Source organism: Sminthopsis crassicaudata, chromosome 4 (genome assembly GCF_048593235.1).
Source record: "Sminthopsis crassicaudata isolate SCR6 chromosome 4, ASM4859323v1, whole genome shotgun sequence".
NCBI lineage: Eukaryota > Metazoa > Chordata > Mammalia > Dasyuromorphia > Dasyuridae > Sminthopsis > Sminthopsis crassicaudata.
Genome location: NC_133620.1, coordinates 191,987,432 through 192,014,604, shown reverse-complemented (window position 1 = coordinate 192,014,604; position 27,173 = coordinate 191,987,432). Strand labels below are relative to the sequence as shown.

The 27,173-nt window shown below is 34.2% G+C and overlaps 1 protein-coding gene across 2 annotated transcripts in view; it reads right to left on the bottom strand.

The window, feature by feature from the left end:
* LAMA4 (laminin subunit alpha 4) overlaps positions 1–27,173 on the bottom strand; it is a 174,786-nt gene that overhangs the window by 76,630 nt on the left and 70,983 nt on the right. Inside the window, exons 4-8 of one of the 2 annotated variants that reach the window (XM_074310060.1) lie at positions 23,193–23,273; positions 9,738–9,952; positions 6,992–7,087; positions 4,323–4,474; positions 2,384–2,494 (exon numbers count right to left, since the gene is read on the bottom strand). In XM_074310060.1, coding sequence (XP_074166161.1) covers positions 2,384–2,494; positions 4,323–4,474; positions 6,992–7,087; positions 9,738–9,952; positions 23,193–23,273 — 655 coding nt within the window. The remainder of the gene's footprint in view (positions 1–2,383; positions 2,495–4,322; positions 4,475–6,991; positions 7,088–9,737; positions 9,953–23,192; positions 23,274–27,173) is intronic. The other variant, XM_074310061.1, reaches the window with a different exon arrangement.

Sequence of the window (27,173 nt, the reverse complement as noted above, 5' to 3'; positions counted from 1 at the left end):
CAGGAATCTGACTGAAATTATTAGTGTACTTTTTGAGAATCACTATGGAATTATAAGTCTATTCATAAGCTAAGATGGCATCCCTTGTGTCTCTGTCTCTTTCAATCTCTGTGTCTCTCTTTTCCTTTCTCTGTCTCTCTGTTTCTGTCTCTCTGTTTCTCTTACTCTTTCTCTTTTCCTCTCTATCTCTCTCCTTTCCTCTCTGTCTCTCTCTTTATTTCTATTTCTTTTGCATATTCCAGGAACATTTTTGGTAGACAGATATCAGTTATATTCCTTGGATAATCCTCTCCAGTGAAACTTTATTTAAATGCTTCTAAGAATGTCAAGGGATACTACAGACTCCTGAGATTTAAATGTTTTCAGTGAAGAGTATGCATTGCTCCTGGAGAGACAGAGAGAGACAGAGAAACAAAGAGAAAGAGAGAGAAACATGGAGTAGAGACAGACAGAGAGAGAGACAAAGAGAGACACACACAAAGACAAAGACAGAAACAGACAGAAATGGAGGAAGGAAGAAAAAAAGAAAGGAAGGAAAAATGAAAATTAGGATTAATAGATAAATATTCCAAAGTCCTTCATCCAATTTGGTTTGTCTGTCTGTCTCTATTAATATCTCCTATATATTATTTAAACGTTGCCTTCCTAATAGAATGAAAGTTCCTTGAAAGGAGAAACTATTTTTGTCTTTATATCCACAACACTTAGCACAGGGTCTGGCACAGAATAAGTACTTGTTGACTGATCAACTGACTGATATTCCTCAGGCAACTGTATTTTCTCTTTCCTCAAAATTTCCTCAAGCATTTTGAATACATCTCCATCATGTCCTTTGGTAGCACCCTATGGCTGAAGATTATAGTTATTTGTGCACATGTTGAATCTCCTTGCCTAACAGCAAATTCTTTGAGGTTAAGGACGTTGTTATTTTTATATTTCCATCCCTGGAACAGTGCCTTGTATGTAGAAGGAGCTTAATAAATGATTAATTTAAGTACCTTATTCTTTACATAAGAGCACTAAATCCAGTGTTTCTCTAGTTAAGGTTAGCCATCACATGATAAAAGATTTTTACCATAGAAATTCATGAAAATAATTTACTAGGATATTTAGGGGATGGGTTTGTACTGGTGAAGAAGCACTTGAATTGATGGAATCATAAAACTTAAAAAAAGGAAAATGTAATAATTGCAGATCAGGATCTGAGCTGCTGAATGTGATATTCTTGGGAAAATGTCAACCTTCCTCTGAACTCAGATCCATTTGGGAAGATTGTAGTTATGATATGAAGTAAAATAATAATAATGAGTGCTGTATTCTGTGAAGAACTGACTAGATCTCTATTTTGGTCTTCCAGTCCACTAATTTCACAGCCCTTTAAATACCACTAGAGAGAGGAATGTTTTAGCTTTGCAAGCTGTCTGGGAGCCATCATTCTAAATTTATTTGTTTGGTTTTACTTTTCCAAGATACTTGGTTTGCAAATCCTAAGTCAGAATCTGCATCTCTATACTGAAAGCACCAACAGAAAATCCCAACCAATTTTCAAAGAATATCTAAAATTCTTAATTCTGAATTATTGATTCTAAAAGTAGCAAGATCTTGAAGGGACCAATCAGTGCAATTTATATTTTGGGGAAGCATGTACCTTTTGAGATCAGCATTTCAAATGTTAAAAACAGGTATCAGTCTTTAAAACCTTGATTTGTAGAAAAATGATCTGATACTTGTAATTTTTGCTTAAAACCTTTGAAAAGTATAAAAACATATTGGGTTCATCATTTCCTTCCCTTATTTACTGAAATTGAATGACTTAAAACCAAACAAACCTCAGCCTATCCAGTGTGACTCTTTTCATTGTCATTTAAGGCAACACAAAGTAGTACTTAAAATGCAATTTCAAAATTATGATATTTTTAAAACATTGATTCACATCTCATCAATATTTTTATCTTCCTTATAGCACACTCTTAACAGTGAAATGTTTAACTGGTCAGCAGCAATTCTTCCCAGCAAAATCTGCATTGAACTCAACCATTTTTATTGATACCACTCCTTCTTAATAACCTCACTTAGCCCTCCCCACTGATCACTGGAATAAGAGAACAGGAACATATGTGGCAAAAAAACTCTACATTTTTCCACAAACAAGTTTTTATTACACCAAACAATAGGAGAAGATAAATAAGAGAGAATTACTTTCAGTTGGCCCTGATTTATTTTTAATACATTTGGGTCATTGTTTATTTTCAAACCTGAGTTAAAGATTATTTTTCTTTTGGTTTGGAGCTGTGAATCCATTTAAAGAATAATAATGCAAATTGTTGTATTTACTTTGGTTTTGGTTTATCTCTGAAAGTGATTCCAAGAGATGAATGCGTACCTTTTCAGTTAGTTCTTCCAAATCAGAGAGAAGATCCTTCACTGTATTCTCAGCATCACTGATCTGTATTTTTCTTAGGAGGTATTGGTTTTCTCTTTCTGAAAACTTTGCCTGTGGGGGAAATGTGTTTTGAAAGATTTGATTCAACTTATGCATCAGTTTTTCTGAAATATTCATAAAGCAATGTTCTTATAAGACTGCTTAGAATAAATGGAGGCATTAAATTCATTCCTGTTAATGTGAAACCTGGAGAATTTCAGGGAAGGGGGCCATTCTGGGAACTTGCCTCCAGGATCAATGGAAAATGGAGTTTATAAATTCATCTCTTCCTAGTTTATCATAAAGGAGATAATTTTCTAAGAGAGGCTCAGATCTAATGATACTATGACTTCTTCCTTGCCTCTTCTGTCTTCTAGGGTCTTATAAGGCTCAGAAGAGAGCTATCTATTTCACATTGCAGAGGTTGGGGATTTATGTCCCCATGACTTGGAAAATACATATAAACATTTTTGGCACTCCCTTTGTATCAAAGAAGAAGCATGAATTTTTTTTTTTCTTTTATGGAGTGTTTATGGTGCCTTATTTATTTATTTGTTGAGGCATTTGGGGTTAAGTGACTTGCTCAGGGTCACACAGCTGGGAAGTGTTAAGTATCTGAGACCAGATTTGAACTGGGGTCCTCCTGACTTCAGGGCTGGTGCTCTATCCACTGCACCACCTAGCGGCCCTACATACGGTGCCTTATTGTAACATTTAGGTTAAGTATTTGATCATAGGCATATTTTACTGAGTTTCTAAACTTTTTCTGTGTCATATGCTGAATTCTGTATGCTGTCAAAGCTTCCACAAAACTCCTCCAAAATTCCCATTTACAATAATTTCTTATGTCAATCCTTAATATATTAAAAACACAATAGGGAAAGTTATGATGTGGAAGGAATGACTGTAGAGCATCATCTAGGAATTGCTGCATTGGACTCAATTTAGGTTAAGGTCTAAGCAACAACAAGGTTATTGCTAATTAAGAAAACAGGACATTTTGTCTCTATTAATAGTGTGGTATAATTAAAGGAGAAATTAAAAGTCATGGATATGTCCTCTAATGAAGGTAAATCACTTTTAACTTTATGTGTCCTAGTTAACCCACCTGTACAATGAAGGGAGCTTCTCATCTTAATAGGTAACTGTGGGCAAGTTAAATTCTACCAAAATAATCCCTTTATTAAAGTTGATTAATTGGAACTCCTTTATGAGAAAGAATTCTGAGACAAATTTCCTATTGTTTTGATTGATCATGTTTGTAACTCCTAATCACTTTCCTTATATCTTTTGTTCCTGTGGGCAGCCCATGGTATATAAAGCAGGTCAAGTGGAAAGACTCTGTCAGGAGATCTACTTTCAATCCTGAGCTTCAGGGATATGCTGATAAATGCTTCACCATTAGCTCTCCAAAAACAAAAATAAAAACAAAAACTAATACTTTTAAGTTATTTGTATTATTAACATTTTTTCCATCACTTTCTTATGTCTAGATAATTAAAAACAATCCAGTAAGTCCTGATTTGTAGCATATGTTGATTTCTGAGGAATAAATGTTCACACTGGAAATTTAACAATTAGCTCTATGAACAAGCTTCAGCACCGTCCCTGTTCAGTTCTGATTCTCTCTAGTTGACCCTCACCAAGTCATTTCTCTCTCTGGGCACCAATTTTCTTTAACAAATAAGAGCTATATTAGATGATCTCTGAAGTTGTTTTCCACTCTAAATTCCATGGGCCTAGGAAGCTTAGTGCATACCTATGTGTACAATCTGTTTTGTGTGACTTTCTTAGGTTAGCTAAGCTCTAAGAAATCAGAATGGGACTAGTTAGAGATGATAAGATTTATCTTACAAGGCTAAAATGGAAATATAGCCAAAGACCTATAAGCACAACATACCTTGAGGAGGTAAACAGTAGAATTGATTTCATTTACATGCCTGTGAGCAGCTACTCCAGATGATACACTCAACAAATTTGATTTGCTTTCATCGATAGCAAGAGCTGCTAATCGTAAGTCATCAGTCAAATCCCAGATGCATTTGTCACAGCCTGGTGATAAAAATGGGAAAATGCCATTTTCTCTCACTATGTAATTTAAAACTGAAAACATTCTGACTTTGCTAGGTCATGCATCATGGATCTGTATTTTTTGACTATTATTGCTTTCATTTAAAAAAAATCCAGAGTAGGGTTTTCTATTTTTCTCATGGGAACTGGTCCTAATCTCCTTGTCCAATTCATTTACATGGTACATATCTCCTCTACACATAGTTTTTAGCATATTGTTTTCTCCTGCTTTTACCCTTCTCCAAATTAGAAAGTAAAGTTTGGTATTTCTCTGTATTCTTTGTGTTTAGTATAATGATTGTCACATATTTGGAGCATCATAATAATTGCATAGCAATCATAATGAGGAAGAGGAGAAAGATATAGGGTCATATAAAGATGAAGAAAATCAGCTAATTTTAGGCAACTTCTTTTGACAAATATTTTTAGATAAGTGCAATAAGATTCATTTTGAACTTTGATGGCAAAAAAGAATCCTAAAAACGCAATATGAAGTTTTGAGGGAGTGTGAGGAAGATAACAGAAACATATTTCATCCAATTTCTCTTGGCATTAAGTAGGTGGTTTTTTGGATTTAACATAGGTATACGACCAGTTTCCCACATAAAGTCTTTGTAAGTATTTGTTTAACAGCAGCAAGGAGCATGGGCTAGTCAAGAGTGGAGAGATAAAGTGATATCATTAGGTATGCAAAATTTATTCCCCATTCCTCATATTTCTTTGAAAATTTTCCCTATCAATGACCATCTTCTCAGTAGAAAAGATTCATTGGGAGTTTGCTTCATTAAGAAACATTCCCTTTTCCAGAGAAAGAGACTTTCTTTTTTTACTTAGGGTTGGCCTAGGCAAAATTGTATAGTAGGTGAAGTTTTCATAGAATCACTTCTTACTTCATTACCCTGGTTTGTTTCAATTTGGTGTCTTCTTCTCTGCTTTCAATTTATCTCCAGGTATCTAACCGCTAGCGGCAGAAAATATCCCATAATTTCCCTGATGGAATATGCCTTTTCTAGAAATTAATAATTCACCTTTCCCAAGGATCACCTACACCAAATCTCCCTTTGCTTGGAGAGCATGGATTAGTTCATGTTAATGTGTTAATGGTTATTAATGTGTTAAGTCTCTTACATTTTAACCAAAGACCTCATTTTGGATGATATCATGAATAGGGAGTCAATCCTTGAGAATTTCTGGCACCAATGCCAACCAATAACATAGGTACTTTGAGGGCAAGTGGGACTTTCCATATTCCTCTTACTTTAATAATAAATTTTATAATAACCTCTACTTTAACTAAGCCAAAACTCTAACTTGTTAACTTCTGCCAAAGCAATGGCTTTCAAAATTAACATTATCCTTCATGTCATTGTTGATCTCAATCTTTTATTTCCAGTGGATTTTTATTTTAATAATAATTTGATAATAATAAGATCAAAGCCAAACTCCTAAACTTTCTATCTGGGGGACATGTATTGATTATTAAATCTTTAGAGAAAGAGAAATGATTTAATAAAGAATGAAGTCACCAGAGATTCAGGAACTCTTAATTTTATTCCTGGTTTCACTCAAGATCTGACCTGATTTTGGAGAGGCCACATAGTCTGATAATTCAGTTTGCAACTATGCAATTTGGGGCAAGTAAAATTATTCCCTTCATCTATAACATGGGAACGATTGTATCTGCTCAGCTTAACTCTCAGGATCACTGTGAGGATTAAGGGAGAAAATGTATCCTAAAGTGTTTTGGAAGTTGAATTCTTGCACATGTATAAAGTATTATTCTTAATAGTTGTCTCATATCTCCTCCAAGAAAAGTATTGTGAGACAGTATCTATAAAACATACTGAGATCTTAAAAAAATTGTAAAGAAATTCTCCAAAGATCCACAAATTCACGGGTTTGGGAGCCATTCCACTACCCGTAGAAGAGGATCTTCTTACATACCTGCAGCTGATGTAATTGATCACCTGACCAAGATCATTGATGAGCTTTTTCTAAATTTAGCTAGATTAGTTTTTGGATTATAGTCAACCTGTCATCTACTTGTACTCAGAAACTTTCCTATTTGGTAAGATCTAAACCAGTTTCTGATCTATTATTGATGTGGCCTCTGGGAACCTAGGACACATTAGAATATGGATGGATAATGAAATCTAAAATAAAATTAAACTTGGCATCTGCTTCAACAGTTTCTTGAATTATAAAGTGTTTGATCATTGGCTTATTATTACTATTATTGACTTACTACTATTATTATATTGAGATATTGACCCTAAAAGGGTCTTAATAAAAGCTGTTTTTAAAAAGGTGTTATTTAATTTTAGAGCACTTTCTGATAAATTTGTGCTAATTATGCCTAATAATTTTCTTCTCTTTGTGGTTCATTCTGTACAGACAGGGTTAACACCACAGACTCAAGAATTCCTGAAAAATACTCATACTGATACACTAAAATATTAGAAAAAGTGAGGTTAGTAAATCAGGTATTGTTATTTTTACTTATAGTTGGGCAGTCCGTGCCTGTAGGGGGTTCGAAACTTTCTTCAAGGCATTCTCCAGTTTCACTGTCACATGGTCCTCCCCTGCAATTGCATACTGTGCAAACAAAAACAAAGAACAAAGATTTTTGGATTTATTACTCAATAGGAGAAAGAACTGGTGCTTTCATGTTTTTCATTAACATTCTGCATCTGTGTACGTATATGCTCCTTGATGGGGCTCACACCAAGACTTTAAGATATCTTACCATGGGGTCCACTTTAATTGTGAGAGAAAGGAGTGATTTTTTTTAAATGGAGCTAAAAGGAGTGATGCTTTTTAAAAATATAGCTATTTCCAGGATAATTTTTTATTGAGGAAAAAATTAGCAAAACTACCAAAGATTTTTCCCCTTGTCCTTCCTGAATCTAACTATATTAGGGATTCTTAAATTTTTTTGTTTATGGACACATTTAGATGGTCTGGTGAAGCTTTTAGATCCTTTCTCAGAGTGCTTTTAAATATATAAGAAGCAGCCAAATATACTAAAATAAATTTTTGTTAAACCATGAAATCTATTTACAATTTCCTTGGAGCTCCATGGATCCCAGGTTAAGAACCCCTGCACTAGACTATGCAAATGGTCAGATCCCAAAATATTTGGTACTTCTCTTATCTTACTGTAGGCATATGCTACTGGGAAAAACTAATCCATATTTTCTTGGTTAAAATTTCTTTCAGGTTCAGCATTGATTATCTATAGGTAGCTGACAGATAAATGTCACAGGGCAGCTCACTAATACCTAAGGAGAGAACTCAAAGCAATAAATCTAAGCTCTTGAGGTATGGGAACCTGGACAAGCCAGATATGTAACCTCCAAATCTTCCTATGAACACTGAAGAAACCACTAAGACAGGTTATGAGCATTATTAATATATTTGGATTTCTTGGAAGATTCCTATTGCTTATCTGCCATTTATTTGCTTGAATTCTACTGTGGCTTAGTCACTGAAATTTAAGATCAATAAAACAAACAAACAACAATAAAAACTAAAATAAAACCTCAGAAACTCACCAGACCATTCTCCTTTACTATATATAAAAATAGGATTTCATTTGCAAAATTAAAAAAAAGTATGGTGACTTTTCTATATTTGAATAAAACTGTAACTTTTTCTACTTCTTAAATGACTATCTTAAGGATGTGTGACAGCTTGGTGGTTCTAAAAAGTCAGCTTCAAAGAGATAACAGAATTATGATTCTTTAGCTGTTACATAAAATGCATAATTATTAATCAGTTCGTATATATCATGGTTCACTGTTATAAAATATTTTAAAAATTAGCTGATCTTCTAAGAACAATTTGCCAGATTAAGTTGAGCTTAATGAAAATCTTAAATGCAATATTAAGAACAGAGATGGCTAAGTGGCATTGGGGAAAAAATTCTAGACTGGAAGCCAGAAAGACTGAGTTCAAATCATCCTCAGATACTGAGCAACAGTCTTAGTTTTCTAATCTGTATAATGAGAATAATAAAAGTATCTAGCTCTCAAAATAACTGTGAGCATAAAATAAGGTAATATTTGTAAAATTACTTTATGGAAAGTTTTGAGTTACAAATTCTATCCCTCCCCTCTCCTGTCCTTGAGATAGTAAGTAATGAGATATAGCTTATATATATGCATTTTGTAAAACATTTCCATATTGGTCATTTTGTACAAGAAGGTTTGAATAAAAGGGGAAAAATGAAAGAAATAAAGTGAAAAATAGCTTGTTCCAGTCTGTATTTAATCAATATCAGTTCTTTCTTAGAAGGCAGATAGTATGTTTCATCATTAGTCCTTTGAGATTGTCTTGGATTATTGTATTTCTGATAATATTTAAGTTATTCATAGCTCTTCATGGAATAATCACTCTGCAAATTCTTAAATGTTATAGAAATGTAAGCCATTATTATTATTTAAGGCCTCAGTCTTTTTTGGAAAGAGGGTTATTGAAGAATCTCCACCATTTCACTCCCTACTCTCAGCTCTCTCTTTGACCCTTCTGTCACTGAAATGTCAAGTTTTAGAAAACAATTAGAGAAATAATTGAGCAGCTCAGGAAAACTGACACGTCTAATGTAAAAAATAAACCACAAACAACCCCACAAAATCATTTCCTAGCATCTCATACCTTTGACAAGATTTAGAAGGATATGAACATATGAAAATAAGGCAGCTAGGTGATGCTGTGGATAAAAGCACCTGGTTTGGAGTTAGGAAGACCTGAATTCAAATTCAGACACTAGTTGTGTGGTTCTGGGCAAAATTACTTAAGGCAGTTTGCCTCAGTTTCCTTATCCATAAAAGGAATTGTAAAAGAAAAGGCCAAGCCATCCAGTATCTATGCCAAGAAAACCCCAATGATGTCATGAAGAGTCTGAAATGACTGAATACAACAATAAACATATAAGAAAATATTTACATATCCATCTATCTATCTATCTATCTATCTATCTATCTATCTATCTATCTATCTATCTATCTATCTATATCTGCCCAAATATATTTGTATCAGTTTCCTACCTCATAACATTTGCTTAATTTTCTGTTACTCAAAACAAAATATTATTGGTGAAATTGTGAAGCTCTTTACATAGAAGGTGGAAGTTGCAAGATTTCACTAAGGGAAATCTGTCATTTAAATGGCTAATCAGTGTTTTTCAAGTGGATGTGTATAAGAAAGTCATGCAACCATGTGGAAATGGTTAAAATATAAATACCTGCACAGTTCTTAGCTATTCTGGCATCCCCATAATATCCAGGGGCACATCGTTCACATTTGAATCCAGTGGTATTTCGTAAGCAGTTGCGACACTGGCCAGTAACTTCATCACAATCCTCAAATATCAGGTTGGGATCTGAATTTCCACTGCAGTCACATTTCTTGCAGGTGCTCCCAATCAGTAAAGGGTTTCCATAGTAACCAGGGGCACACCTGAATAGAAATCATGAAGCATGAATAATTAACATAACAGTTTCCTCACTTTTTTATGAGTCCATTTCTTTTCGCTTAGCAGATTAATTCTCCTAATATTGTGGAATAATACTTTAATAAAAGAAAAACAAATAATCCCTAAGAAACATTTTGTTTGGCTACTACTATCCTAAGGATAAGAAGAGTCATAATTCTATTTCTCATTCCTATAATGCTTTAAGGGTTACAAAGTGGTTAGGCTGGCAGTGATCTATGCTACTGGGAAGGCAGAGCTGGTGGATTCCTTGGGCACAGAACTTCAGAGCTGTTCTGGGTTAAGATGATTTGCAGAGGTGGGAATGGGGTTCATGGATGTGAACATTGCATAGGTTGTCAGATTTCTTTGATATATTGATTAGTTTTGCTGATACTGCATCCCCCACCTTTTTTTTTTTTTTCTTTTATAAACACTTATATAGTATGGCCCTCTAAAAGCAGGGAGGGAGAGGGATACAGGAGGAAATCTGATCAACATTAAAACAAAATATATCAATAAAATTTCATTTATTAAAATAAAAGGAAAACCTTTGGTCCCAATTGTAGCCTTATGTGCCCCAATTGCACAAATTGTATGAAGTTTTACTTTCTCTAGGAATTGTTCAAATTTTTATTAGGAGTGGAACAGTATTTCTCCCTTTGCCTTATGGGGGAAATGATGTGTATATGGCACAGTTGCACTTCATTAAACAGGCCTTTCATTTTCGTAAGGACCAGATCTCAAATCTGCAGCAAAGAGTTTAGAGGTTACAAAAGTAAAGTTTTATTATGAAACAAGGAAAATCTCCAAGGCGACTAGCAGAACCTTAACCAGGGTAGAGGGAATGGGGTTTTGTCCTATTGCAACAAATTTTGAGGGAGCTGGAGTTATTTGCTTTGGCCACTATCCCAGGGCCCCCAGTGGAGAAATAAAGGTCACAAGCCTCCATAGTGTTGCCTCATACACACTGTGCAGGGATTGATGAGGCCAGTGGGTAATGGATCATGGTAATTTGTGTGTCGTTGCTTCCAAAAGGTGGTTCTGTGTATATGTGTGTGTATGGGGATGTAGCTGGGGGTCCTGTTGGATGTCTTTTTCCCTACATCCATCTATTTTATTGTCTATTCTTTTGGTATTTGCACATGTATATCATCGTCTACCTTCCTCTCAAAGTTGATGATAGATGAGGTCCAGGTCCAGGCAGGGAGTGGGAAAGCTAGGATTTCCTACCACAGCAGGAAGGTGATATGGTCAGTCTATGAATCAGGATGGGTATATGCCCTTCCCTGCTGATGTCTAGTCCGCACATACTCCTGTCTGCATTTCCTTCAGCCCACCCTTATAGTCTCATTCCCACTAGCAGAAGCAGAGAGCATCCATTTATGGGAGTCACTGCCTATAAGCACTATTCTGATCCCCCCCTACTTCTAAAAATCTATGCAAGGGCACTATTTCCTTTGCTGCTCCTGAGGACTGTTTGTGCTGCTTTAGTTAGGACTTCGGGAAATTTTTATTTTTCTTTGTTTTCAATGTCAGGTCACTCTGTGCCCCACTTCTGACATCTTTATGATTTCTTTGGAAATGATCAGAAGCCAAAGCCATGATGATATTGGACTTGCTTAATTCCTTGGCTTCAATTAATTAACCCACCAATTCTGAAACATTTATTAAATTCCTGTTATGTTTCAGGTACTATGCTAGGAGCTAGGGATATAAATATAAAAAGTGAAACAATCCTTCTTCTAAAGGATCTTACATTCTACGGGAAAAACTTTAAAGAATTTTTTTTTTTTTGAGATATCTTTTTTTTTCCTTTGGCTAAAGCATTGGTTATTAACTGTTACTATTTTAAACTGCTTCTGCTACTACTGCTGATTATCTTTTGTTTGTATGGAGCTTAATGCTTTCCATAAAATTTTCACATACAAATCTCATTTTATATTCACTACAACTTTGTGGGCATATTGAGAAGGAAGACATAATTATCCCCATTTTACAGATGAGAAAAATGAGGCACCCAGAAACTGTTACTTGCCAAAAAGATTACATATATTGTTAATGAAAGACCTAGGAGTAGCTTACTATTATACATTTCAAAAGTTGATTTATTAATATTCGGCTTGGCTTATTTCCATAGAGGCAGAGGACCTCTCTTTCAGTGATGGGGAAAACTTATCAATGACTTAAATTAATGAAGTTAATTTCAAAATACTCAATACTTTTATGAATTAAAAAATCTCTGGCTTGGAAAATGGGCTAATTTTCTTCAGAAAATTTCTCATTAAAGATGAAACACACTAGATTATTTTTAACTCCTTAAATATATTTGTAAGCAAACTCTATTATTTTTGAAGTCTTAAAGCTCTAATCAAGTCTCTCTCCTTTGTACAAGTTCCTTCTTCAACCCCTATACAATCTATGAATCCTCTGGATTCAATCTCTATCTGGGGATCCAAAGAATATCTATAATTCACTATTTAAATAAATCCTCTCTCATAATGTGTACATTCCCTTTGATCTGTGTCAATTGTAACCCATCTATGCCTTTCTTGTGAAATTCTTGTCCATGTTTTACCATAGCTCTTCCAAAGAGGAGCTACTCAAGGCATTGATGACATTGTTCTTCTCTCTTTACATTTTGAAAAAAATTGATCGATTGCACATTGTTTCCCTTTATTCACTCTAGATTCCAGTCCAATTGACCTTGCTGTTCTCCACATATGGCATTTACAGTCTCACTGGTGCCTTTGTAATTCTATCTCCCATGCCTAAAATGCTCTATTTTTCATCTTTAGCTCTAAGACTCCCTAGAGTTATTCAAGGTTGAACATAGAAGCTGCTATCTGTAAGGATTTTGGCAACAGATTGGATAGAAAGACTAAGAATGAAAAAATCAAGATTGACTGTTAGTGTGTGAGCCTTATTGATTGGGAAGATTTTCAACAGTAATGGGAAAATTAGAAAGAGAGGAAAGTTTTTGGGGGAGAGGTATTGAATTCAGTTTTAGTAATTTCAAGTTAAAGATGTCTATGGGACATCACTTCTAGATATGGTAAATCTGGTAAGGAAAGTAGGAGAGTTAATGTATAGATAGATCTGAGATCCATCTACAAAGAGATAGTTGAATTCATGGAAGTTGATGGGATTACCAAGTAAAATAGCATAGAGGAAGAAGAGAAGAGGGTACAGGACAGAACCTTAATGGATGTCTATGGTTGGTGGACATGAGCTAAAGATCCCACAAAGAAGGCTGAAAAAAAGCTATCTGACAAGAATGAAATGTTATAAAACCTAGAGAAAAGAGAGTCTCAAGAAGAGGGTGATGAACAGTGTTAAAGATCATAGAGAAGTCTATGGGGAGGTTTGAGGAAGAATGAAAAGATCTAGTAAAGTCATTGTGTTGAGTGGGAAGTTAAATTGATTAGGGAGGTATAAAAGGATTGCTTTGTCATATTGAAGACCTAGCTGAAATCATATAATCCAAATTTGTAGTGGATGTAATCTGCACAATTTCACCATTTTCTTTAGCTTTATTCAGCAACATGTGAGTAGAAACAATGGAAGCAGATAGTGGGATTAATTCAAGACTAAGGATTGGCAGGACAATATCATGGGGTAAGAAGAAGGGACTAAAGAGAAGAGGGTCTTACAGAGTTGAATTAAGTTCGTCAAGGGTCAAGATGGGGAAAGGAGGTACATGTAGCAAGTGTGGGTGATGGACTTAAAAGAATTAAGGGATGGGGGGATTCAAGGTCCTAGTGAAAATGAAGAAAAGTGTTAAAATTTGCAATATAGAAGGAGAATTAGCATGATAACAGATTATGATTAGGTAAACGAATTTTTGGAGTCCTTGCAGGTGGTGGCAAGATCAAGGATATGTCTATCTCTTTGTGTATCAGAAGACTTGAGGTACATTATAGCTGTGTTACTCGGTGATTGTGTAATTTTAGGAAAGCAATGTATTTGAACCTCAATATCCTGATCTATAAAATGTAACAATTGATAGAAGTGGCATCTAAGTTTGCTTCCAATTTTAAATCTATCATTCTATGATGATCCTATAGTGTGAGTATTAGTAGCTTTTAAAAATAAACATACTAGAATTTAATTAAATTAGTAAGGTCTTTCAAAGCTGTCCCTTTATAGGTAGAAAACTTATTCTAATGTATTCTGATTTCATTCAAGTATATTCTTTTGTAATTGCCTTTAGAATCAACCATAACTGAAAATCCAGCTCATTACTTAAGTCACACATAATTTTGTATTCAAAATTTTATTAGCATTATTAAGCACATTATTTGTTACCTAGTACATAGTAGGTGTTTAATAAATGCTTATTGCCTGCCTGACTTCTGTCCTTTCTGAAGTGTCAAAGGACAAATGTTTATCACCACTTAGGATATTCAGCCTAAGAAGTCAGAGATTCTGAAAGGCAATATTAAAAAGAAAAATTATGAAATCCTTTTGATCAATACTAGCATTGATGGAATAAGTATATAATTGACTATTGTGAAGGGTATGCTGTTCATTAGAACTATAAATTCTGTTTTGGTGATTAAAAATGAATAATATTATTTTTATAGACTCACTTTGTGAAAGTACTATGGAAATATAGAATTGAGGGAATTCAATGGGGGTGGGATATTTAGTTTTTATGAAAGAAATGGAACCTGATATAAGTTTTTAAGTAATGGATTTTATTAACATAAGAAAAGGAGAGAAAAAGAAACATTTTAAGCAAGAAGAACAATGGGAGAGAAGTGGGGAGGTGAAATGGGTATGACTAAATGTGTCCCAAAAGTCTTAGTTCAATCAAAGTACGAAATAGTATTGTACTAAAGACTTTTGGGACATCTTGAATTTTCAGGTCAAGTGAGTAGCTAGACCTGAATAAAACTGAAGATACTTTGAAAAATAATGGGAAATAAAATGAGGCCATATAATGAAAGGCTTTGAAAACCAGGCAAAAATATTTAGATTTTATATGGTAGGCAATTTAGAGCCACAAAAGGTAGCATAGGGAAGAGAATTTTGACTCAATAGTTAGAGGATATGGATTCAAATACCAGCTTTTATTTCTAGTGTGACCTTGGGCTGCTTGCTCATCTGTAAAATGGAGTTCCTTATGGATTTAAATTGATGACAAATTCTTTGAGTAGGATTGGCAAAATTAAAGTAGGATATAATGATTAGCTCAATATCAGTCGGTGTTATCGGTTCTTCATTCCTCTTTCTCTCCCCCTCCTTGTCCCCTGTTCCCCTTCCTCTCCCTCTCCACTTTCCTCTCCTCCTCACTCTCCCTCTCTTTGTCTCCCTCTCTTTGCCTCACTGTCTGTCTGTCTCTCTCTTTTGGGACCAGGAAGAAGAGAGAAGATGAGTAATAGGGTTGCCAAAAACAAACAAACAAAAAACCAAAGAGAGTCATTGAAACCTTAAAAAATGTACAGACTGAGAGTATAAGGTAATAGATAAGTAGAACAGTTTTGAATATTACAGGTTGATTTTATAAATACATAATTTAACTAGACATCTAGTATGTACATACATAATCTATGTAGATATACATATGCAGATATATACATATATGTATACATAATATAGGTGTAGATATCCTGTTAAAAGAGAAGTAAGCTTATATAAAAGATTCATAATTTCATGTACAACCCTCTTTGTCTCATTTTATTTGATATTTGTTCATTTCAGAATATAGAAAAATGAAATAATATTGATGTTCCTATAGAATGGATTACTTCTAGGAGAGACTAGGAAGGGAAGGCTAACTAGGTATCTGCTCAAATAATATAAGAGTGAGGTGATGAGGTCCTGGAACAGGAAGCAGGGATATGATATTTTTGAAGAAAATAAATCAACAATATTTTTAAAGGTTTTGATTTCAAAACTATTTGTTGACTACCTAACTCAAATGTATTGCTCTATGGGCCTGTGGGAGAAGCAAAGATGAAGGAGACATGGAGACATAGCCTTTATCTTGAAGGAATTTATAGTGAAATTTGTACAACATTTGAAAAATGTAAAACAGAAACTAGGGTATTTAGATATCTTAAACAAGAACAGAACTTCAAAAGGAGAATAACTACTACATGCAAAAAAGGCAAAAATGAGAAACGGTTAAAATTAATTCCTCTACTAACACTTTCTCATGCTATTGAACCATGAGATTTGAAATTTGAAGCCTGAACCATCCTTAAGTTACTCCTCCATTAAGTTACTGGGAGGGCTGACCTTCCAGTCCACTCCCTTAGTTCTTAGAGCATATGGTCAAAGGCTTTCTATTCAATTTCCTTGGCTACAGTCCACTAACCATGAGACTTAATTTATCTTTTCCTCCATTTTATTTTTCTTTATATGGTCTCAAAAGAGTTATAATGCTGTTGATATCCATTCTTCCATAAGGATAAATTTACCTTGCCTTTTCCTAGGCTAATCCTGCTTACCTAAGGAGCCCTTTTGAATATACCATCAAAATCATAATTCAATAAAAGCTCATCAAGAATATCCCTGGACCTTATCTTTGGCTTAGGGCCTATTCCCAATTCTCTATCCATATGTATAATAAATCCTTCAGATTTTCTTGAGTTAAAATACAGATGTTGGCATATTAATAGTCCTGTCTCTGGTGCTGAGTGTTTCCTTCCCTGGAGAATATGAAACTTTACAGTTAATTGAGCTTTGGGCTAGATAGAGGAAGCCTTAGTTCTATTTCTAGCTTTGCCAAATGACTCAGTGAATTCAGGGAAATGAGTGAAGGTAATAAAGTTCTGAAGCCAATATAATGAGTGTGAGATTTGAATTTCATAATATTAGTTGCTCAGGCTTTCAAGAGTGAATATCAACTAGTAAAAAGTTATTTTATGGAAAACAAATTTGACCAAAAATGATTGTTTTCAGCATCCAAGACCACTTTTCTGAAGGTGGTTATGTGAATAAGGCACAAGCCTACATCTGGAGGCCTATTCTTTCCTCTTCCTCCTCTTCTTTCCTTGTTTCCTTTAATAGTTAGCTATAAAGCCCATCATCCACAGTGAGGATTTATGTGACCAGTTGCAATTCACCAATTACCCTGGCTTGTAAAAACTCAAGGACTGTCTCCATAATCCCTACCATGTAGGTGGTAAAGAGAGAAAACTGGCATAATCCCAATTTATGTTTATATAATGCTTTAGAGTTTTTCAAAGCCTTTTTAGATGTATTGTTTATCACTCCAGAAACTCTATGAGATAGAAAATGTAGTGGGTATAGATGGAAAGATTAAAAAGATATGAATTTGCCCAATACGTCATAACCAGTGAATAACATGATCATGACTAAACTCTCTAGACTGGCCTAGAATTATTTCCAGTCAAAAATAGACTTGTTATTTTCCTATTAGAAAATTTCACTATTTATCAGAGAAACATTCATTTTAGGAAGATTTTCTGGGTAATAAGAAGACTACTTTCCAGAGGAATTCGGTTGATATATTAAAAATAGAGATCATACGGAATTCCTGATCTCCTGCTTAGTAGTTTAGATTAACCTGAGAGCATTCTAGAGGTCACCATTAATTCAGTTCAATTAAATTCAATTCAGTTCATATGGTAGTGAATAAGATGATAAATTTGAGGGAGAAAAACCTATTTTAAATGCTTACAATTAGTGTGGCTTCTCTAAGCCTCAGTTAGGAGCCAATAAGGAGTTTGGACTCACTGTTCTCTAAGATTTCTTTCAGATCTAAATGTATGATTCTGTGATTTAATTTAATAAACACTTTGAGATCAATGTACTTGCTTCCCTGTCTTTTTCTTCTATTCTTAGATGCCAAGAAAATACGAATAACATCATCATCATTAAAAAAGTATAAAAATAGATATCAATTAATTATCCTTCCAATTGAGCAGAGAAGAAAATGTAATCAAGTTTTTATAGGAAGTATTGTTTGCATAGCAGTTTATAATAGACTGAAAATGTAGAATCATTGAAATAGGCTTAGAAAAGCTTTGGATTGGGAGTCCAAAGGCCTGAGTTCTAGATCTGACCTCGCTAATTAGCTCTGTAATCTGGGATGAATTTCATTTAGTTCTCTAGGCTCAGTTTCCTCACTTGTATGTAGCAGTGGTAAGATGGGCAGGGTGGTGAACAGTGTTATTCATTTAAGAGCAAGTATAAAATGTTGTTTTGTGATCATAATTCTTGATGGTCTCTATATATCTCTAGTCCCCAATAAACCTTTCTAGTCTTCTTATACCTTTTATTCTACCATATTGCTTCAGTGACACAGTCTCTTTGAGTGGACAAACTGCCTGCTCTTTGCCTCTTTCTGAGTCCCCAGTGTTTATTGCAGTGCCTGGTACATAGTAGTTGAAAAGCCTCCTTGATCCTCTTTAGAGAGAAATTCTATCTCCTGACTCTGGGCATTTTCACTGGCTCTCCCCCATGCCTGGAATGCTTTTCACCCCTTTTGCTTTTTAGTCAGACTGAGACCTGTTGAAGACCTTGCCTCCCATTGCATCCAGGGCCATCTCCAGTCATCCTGATTCATATCTGGCCACTGGATCCAGTTGACTCTGGAGGGAAAAATGAGGCATGTGACTTTGCACAACCTGCCCCCACTTAAATCCAATTCACTTGCATGTGATGGCAGCACATTCCTGATGTCATGGTTCTCCACAGAAAGGAATAAACAACAACAATGTCCATAGTCATTATTTCCACTGCCAGATTAATGGATTTCCTGGGCTTTTTATATGCAAATGAGCCCTCAAAGTTCTTTACTAGGTATAGATGAATCTACTAAAGTTTTGCAATCATTATAAAGTTCAAACGATCCATTCCCATTTGAAAGGAGGTCAGATTTGTTTAGTGCAGATATAGTCTGAATGGGATTTGCCAATTTATTGGAAAATGAAGAGATTGATCTCCAAGTATTCTATCTTGTTCTGAAATTTTACATGGGCAAGACTAAATTTTGTTTTATGTGCTATTTTTTTCTCTTTATTTGAAATCTTATCTATATAGACTTGCCTGCATATCTTATAGAACTTAGAACTGGAAAGGATCTGACATTGTCTTAATGCATTCCCTCATTTTATAGAGTAAAAAAAGGAATAAACTACAAAGTACTTGTCTGTGGTCACAAAGAGATAGGATCTAAATCCAGATCTGTTTACTCTATGCTATCTCTTGACCTTAGTTACAGTCCTAGTTTGGAAATGACTTTGGGTCCCTGAAGATTATGCCAGTAGAATGCAGAGCCTAAATTTTTTTCAGCCATTTTTTTTCAGTTGTGTCCAACTCTTCATGACCCCATTGGGTTTTTGTTTGTTTGTTTTCTTTGGCAAAGATATTGAGTTAATTTGCTATTTCTTGCTTTAGTTCATTTTACAGTTAAGGAAACCAGGCACATAGGGTTAAATGATTTGGAGTCACACAGCTAGGAAGTATCTGAGCAAGATTTGAATTCACAAAGATGAGTTTTTCTGATACCAGATCTGACACTCTTTCCATGAGTGGGAAGTAGCAGCATAGAAAGGTTTTGAGTAAATAGCCTGGTGACTGATCTATATCATCTATATCTATATCTATATATCTAATTATCCATGATCAGCCAAATTCATAATCTCTTTGGATTCAAGGTGATGAAATTTTATTTATAAAAATTCCTGAAGACCATGTAGCAAGCTGGGAAATTTGTGATCTGCCTTAGTGAGGAGAATGCTCACAATCAAAACATCATAGAAACTTGACTTTGATATGAAAAGATGAAATGATCTCTCCATTTTTTTCATCTTTAAATTTAAGACCTTATGAACTTAATTAAGCCTATTAGGCAGCTAAATTAAAAAATGGAAGCTCTTATTCTATTCCAGGGGTCAATAACAAATTAAAAGCAGTAGATTTAAAAGGAAAATAGGAAGAGAACAAGCATTTATAAGCTCTTATTATGTACCAGGCATTGTACAAAGTGCTTTACAAATATCTGATCCTTACAAACAACCCTGAGAGATAGGCACTATTATTGTCCCATTTTTAATAGTAGAAAAAGCCATTCACAAAGCTAGCAAATTATTGGGATCAAATCTGAACTAAGGCTTTTCTGACTTCAAGAACAGAGCTCTATCTACTATGTCACCAAGATAAACTCTGTTAGTGACCTGAATTGATTTCTTCCATTATGATGAGGTAATCCTTATTTCTAAGATAAGTTCTTGAAATAAAGTTGCTTTGGTGAAAGTGGAGGGAGGAAGAGTGGAAAGTGTAGAGTGTGCTCCAGTAATCAGTAAAGGGCTTTAGAAGAAAGAGCAGATGAAATGAATCTTCCCCCATCTCTTATCTGTAGTTATAGTCTCAACCAAAAGTGATACTCATAGCTTAGGAGTAAAGTGACAATTATTTCCACAATGGATATGCAGCACTGGACCTGGAGTCAGGAAGTCTCATATGCCTGAGTTCAAATCCAGTCTCAGACATTTACTAGCTGGGTGACTTCAGGCAAGTCATTTAACCTTATTTGCATCAGTTTCCTCATCTGTAAAATAAATTGGAGAAGGAAAATCCAGTGTATTTATTCAGAAAACCCCATATGGATGGGGTCATGAAGAGTCAGATACCACTGAACAACAGCCAAAGAAGAGCTAAACATAGACTTTGGTGTATAGAAAATGTGTAATAGAGGATTATTGACTGACCGATTGTTGATCAACTCCTATGGTACAAGTCTGGGATCTAGACATTTTTTTTTTTTTTTTTTTTTTTTTTTTAGCATTGGCTAGAGAAGGACTGCCCTATTTTCTTGCTGAAAGTCCTGTATTTAATTACTAAGAACTGGATCAAGGCCATTAACTCTTTTTTATAGGGATCAGCAAACACTCCTTAGGTAGTAACTTTGATTAATCCTTAGCAAGCTGCACAGACTTTAAATTACAGATACAGAGGAGAGAGGTTCCAAGGCTTATTAATAATCCTTTCCATTATGCAGTGACCAGAAAATGGGCCAATCAAGGGGCTAGGCAATCTGCTTATTTGCTCCTTAAATAGTAATGACTGTCACACAGGAGATCTGATATTCACCATGAGATCTTCCTGGGGGGAGGGGAGAAAATGTAATCATGTTTTCAGCTCTCTGTTTTCTATTTTGTCTTGGTAAAAATCTTTCTGCACAGCCCAAAAGATGAATCTTTTGATTCATCAGATGTTTTTCTCCCTCTCTTTACATATTTGACATTTCAAAATGAGTACGTCATAAGTCCTGATGAGAAATGAATTTTTCTTGTTTTATACTCTTCTTGTATAGAAATTGGACTTGTTTTCTGGACACCAAGCCCATTTCTGGAGCCCCAGACTAGCCTGTTAGACTTTGGAGAGCCTTTCCCCTAGATATTCTTTTTTTTTTTTTTTTTTTTTTTTTTCCCTCCTGGCCTTAGTGTATTAGTGGCCTTCCTCATCTGGCACATAGCTCAGCTCTTGTTCTGTCCAGGATGTCTGAACATAGTTCCATGATGGCTTCTGGATATGAAAAAATCCCCATGCTTCTAAAGAATTCCCTGTTGAACTCTTTAAGATCTGAATGGAGCCCTCAAGCCAAATATGGACAGTGACATTTTTGAGGAAAATGAAATGATCTTTATGCCAGTCTCTTAGCTAAAGTCCCTTCATCTTAGAAAACAGCATTTGTTATGGGATAGAATGAAAGGGAACTTTACAATGCTACTTGGTGGAAAGTCTTATAAATTCTTAGCCAGAATTTATAACACTCTACAAGTTGGTACTGAGTCCATACCCCATAGAGATCAAAGAAAGAAGAAAAGGATACATCTATATAAAATATTGTACCTATTTTAGTGCAAATAATTAAAAACTAAGAGATTGTCCATTGATTGGGTTATGGCCAAAGAAATTATGGCATGTGAATGCAATGGAATACTGTTTTGCCATAAGATGATAAAAAGAATGGTTCAGAGAAATCTGGGAAAACTTGTTTAAACTGATACAGAGTAAAGGGAGCTGACCAGGAGAATGACTTATACTATAAGAAGAAATTGAAAAAACAACTTTGAAAGACTTGAGAACTGTGACCAACATAATGACAGACTATGATTTCAGAGAATTGATGATACGGAATATTATTTCCTGACAAGAGAGATGATGGACTAATATAGTGAATATTAAATATAATTTTCGTCATGGCCAATGTGGGAATTTGTTTTGTTTGACTCAGCATATTTGTTACAAAAGTTTTTCCTCCATCCTAAGGGATGGAGGGAGGTGTGAAGAAGAGAAAATAAATACTTGTTAGTTGAAAAAGAATAAAATTTAATTTAAAAGGGAGGAATGATAGTTATTCAATCAATCAGTCATCAAGCATTTATTTAGTACTATGTGCCAGGCAAATGTGCTAGATGCAAATACAAAGAATGCAACAATCTTTACTTTCAAGAAACTGATATTCTAATTGCAGACAAGTACATATGTAAATATATATTTGTTGCTTTCTTGTTGGTTTGACTCTTCCTTACTTCATTGGAGGTTTTTTTTTTTTTTTGGCAAAGATAGTGAAGTTGTTTGCTACTTCCTTCTCCAGCTCAGTTTACAGATGAGGAAACTGAGGCAAAAAGGGTTAAATGACTTGTCCAGAATCACAAACTATTAAGTAACTGAGGTTGAAATTGTACTAAGTTTTCCTGACTCCAAGTTCAGCACTCTATGTACTGGACCACTTCATTGATTATAAATGAGCTCCAAAGAGAGAAGGAGGATGCTGATGAATTGGTATAGAATCATTAAAACCTTCATGAAAATTTAGTTATTTTTGAGGAAAGAAGGGAAAGTCAATATATCTTTTTTTTTCATTCTGTTGCTTGATGTAAGATGCATATGTTCTCTGAGATAAGCATGGTGTCTGAGACTTTGATTTTGTTGACATAGGGAATTCTTGAGTAAGGAAAATCTCTCTATCAGTGCTGATTGGCACCTTCACTGCAATGCATGTCTTAGAGTTGCTAAGATTGCTGAAACAACAAGTGATTGGCCAGTGTATCCTGTATGTGTCCAAGATAAAACCTGAACTCAGGTTCTAATAGAAGCTCTCTATCCACTAGATGATAATGCTTCTCTGAGAAAAGTTTATTGTTGTATAAAAAAAACCTAATAAACATTATTATTACAGTTTAGAAAGGATGATGTATATAACGTTGAGCAAAAATATAAGTATACAAATTGTTAACTCACCTTTCACAGTTAGGGCCAGCATATTTTTCTTTACAAATACATCGCACCACACCACTTTTTCGGTAACAGGATACTGCAAAACTAGATTTTGAGAAGAGAAAATCAGAAAAAATAATTTAAATAGAAACGTATCTTTAATTTTTGATTATCTCTATTGCAAATTACTGCCAGAAATTCTTGCTATCAAGTTTTTACTTATTTTCATTGTTTGATCAAGTCCTTTGTTGACCAAAACATTAGTTTATTCTCATATTATTAATAGACACTTATAGGAGCTTTAAAAATTTTACAACTCTTTACATATATGCCCTGATTTATTATGAGTAAAACCCTTTACATATATTATATCTTCATTAGGAGCTTGAATCAACCAGTGAACATTTATTAAGCACTTATATGTTCTATACCCCATGTAGACATTGGCAATGCAAAGACAAAAAGAAACAATTCATGTCCTCAAGAAAAGGACTTTAAAAAAGAACCCTTTGACAGCAAATTTCTTTGATAAATGTCTCTGATAATACTTTATTTAATAAAATTAAATAAAGAATTGGTTCAAATATATAAGAATGACAATTGTTCCCCAATACATAAATGATCAAAGACTATGAACAGTTTGAATGCAAGAAATTCAAGATATCAGCAACCATATAAAAATGTTCTAATCATTAATGATTAGAGAAATGCAAATTTAAACAGCTCTGAGGTTCTACCTCACATTTTTATATTGATCCAACAGATGATAAAAAAGGAAAATGACAATTGTTGTAGGGGCAGAGTGAAGAAAGGCTCTATGGAGTACTCTTGGTGGAGCTGTGAATTAGTTCAGTCATTCTAGAAAGCAATTTGGAATTATGTCCGCAAAATCATTAAACTATGCCTACCCTTTAATCCAGCCATATTCTTGGTCTTAAATCTCAAATAGATCAAGAGGAAAAATACATACACAAAAATATTTTGTACAAAAAAAGTTTTAAAGAACATTTATTATAAAAATAGTAGCTATTTTTGTTGAAGTGGAGAATTAGAAACAAAAAGTACAGTATGTATCAATTGGAGAGTAGCTGAATAAATTATTATATATGACTATAATGGAATATTATTGTATCATAAAAAATAATTAAAGGGATAGTTTCACAGAAACCTAGAAAATTGTGCCTGAATTGATGAAGAGTGACATAAATTAAACCAGGATTATAATTTCTACAGTAATAGCAAGAGTGTAAAGGAAAACAACTTAGAAAGACAAATCAATTTGATGACCAACTTTGCCTCTAGAGGACCAATAATGAAGCATACTCCTTACATCCTTATTTATGTGTCCATTAAGCAGAATGTGATGATATATTTTGCATCTAGCAAATGTATGGATTTGTTTTGTTCAACTATGCTTATTTATTCCAATTGCTGTGTTACTCCTTTATTTTACTTTTATTTTATTTTTTATTATTTGGGAGAGGTTCTGAAGAAAAAGAGGGTTAGTGATAACACTGTGGAAAAAGAAAGGAAATAAAAAAGATTGTTTAAAACATTTAAAAGTGCACAGAAGGCAAGAGACAGAAATTCAGAGGGGATAAAAGAAAGGAAATAAAAAAAGTATTTAAAAGTATTTTTAAGAGATGGCAAGTTCAGAGAAGGCAAGAGATGGAAGTTCAGAGGCAAACACAGACAGGCAGGATAGCTTTGAAAATAACATGGTGGATTTATAAATTTCTTTCAAAAACATTTGTGATATATTAAAAATATTTTGCTAAGATTAGAACAAACTATATCCATAGAATTCTCCTTATATACTCTTGTTCTGACAAAAAAAGGGGAAAAAAGAAATGAATTTATTATGGAATGACCTGTTCTTTTATTTTCCATTATTTATTTATTTAACATTAGCTGTTTATTTTCAAAATATATGCAAAGATAGTTTTCAACATTCATCCTTGCAAAATCTTGTGTTCCAAAATTTTTTTCCCTCCCTCCCTTTACCCCATCCCATCCCCTAGATAGCAAGTAATCCAATGTATGCTAAACATGTGCAGTTTTCTATATGTATTTCCATAATTATTATATGCACAAAAGGAAAAAAATGAGAAAGAAAACAAAAAGCAAGCAAATAACAATAAAAAAGGTGATAATACTATGTTGTGATCCATATTCAGTCCCCATAGTCTTCTTTCTGCATGTAGATAGCCCTTTCAAAAGCAAGCTATATATATTGCAGGAATTCATGATTTCATATACAATCCATATATGAATGCATTCTTTTTTGTATTAAATTCAACATCAATCATCTTATCTTCCCTGTGAATTTTGCATCTAAAGAAAAAATAGCTTTTTCTAAGATAAAGATCAAGACAACTGCAGATGGCCCTACATGAAATAGGTGACCCTGGGATTTTTAGGCTAAGGTCTTTAAGAGGTATCAATTTGATTAAAGCAATAGTTGAGGGAGGCATATATTTAGGCTCATCCATTTTATCTCTGCCTTAGATATTAAATTCCTCAAGACAAATGAGCATATAGCTTAAGTTCTATGGATTCTACAGTATCTACTCTATTGCCATATACTCTGTAGACATATTAAATATTGACCATTGATTATGAAAGTCAAAGTCTCTGAAAAGGCAGGAGTTGATTGAATTGCTCAGTCCTATAGTAAGTACCAGAACAAAAGAATTTCCAGGCCAAGAGATTCTAATCTTTTATACTTTCTCTATTTAGGATAATTAATTCTTAATTCCTTTCAGGCAAAAAAAAATCATTTAAAATGAGATGGAAAGTATTAGAAATGTTTGGGTAAGAAGGCAACATTCTGATTATTAATGCAGGGAAAACTGAGTGTTCCATTTTTACATTTGTAAGATTTGGCACTATACACCAATACATCTACACAAAAAGAGCAAAGGTGAATGTTTTAAAGACTTTTAAATTAGTTTTGGCTCTGTTATTGTACAAGCAATGAAATTTGGCCATACTGCTCTCACGTTGCTGCATATAACAGCACCTCTCAGCTAATGTTATTTAGGAGAAAACAAATGGACTTGTTTGCCATGTTTGGAGATGTTTATAAAATCACTTAGAAAACAATATGTGATTCTCTGGGAAAGGCAATGTTGATAATTTATCTTCTGTAACAGTGTGCTAAAAACATTCCAATCAAATTACTCTTTCTTGATCTTTAAAAAAATCTATTTTGTTGGTTTGGATTATTGAACCCACTAAGAGAAACATGGGTAGTTTAGAGTACAGAACATGGAAAAATAAAAAAAAAAGCCTCTTGAATAATTCCTTTTGGAAGACAATATAGTTGCTCACTCCTTAGATTCAGAGCACTAAAACATCTGCTAGTGTCTGGAGGAGTATGACTTAAATTGATTCTTTCTTCTAGTGCCTCTGCATTGCAACTATTGCCACAGTGCCCAGTAACTGGGAAGAAAGGGTAGAATGACAGGCCAGTGCCCAAATAAATACATAAAATCTATTCAGACAATCCTTAAGATTAACTGTGTAACCAATGGGTTCAGTCACTTGGAAGCTCTAATACTGTACGGCTCACTTAATGTTGTAGTCAACACTAACTATTTATATTAAATTCTAGGGTAAGTTGGTTTTTGTTGGCTAAGGAAATATAAAAACCCTGGGATTATTTCTCAGTCTTCCCTTAGTCTCATGCTGTTTCTTTAAGCCAGTTGGAGCATCATGCTCTTGGAAGCTCCTTAGAGATTTTACAAGAGAATTAGACTTTTTTCCCTCATTTTTGCTTTAAAAGTCTTTCAACTATTATATTATTTACTTTTCAAAATGGCATTTGAATGGGGAACTCAAATACTGAATATATGTATGATATCTCAATATCTGAATAAAGTCACAGCATTACAAAATCACAGACTGTTGGAGTTGGAAGGACAATGGACATCCTTTAGTGATGAGTGGACTAGAGTCTAGCCAACCTTCTCATTTCTCTCACTCCTTTATTCCCTCATTTTT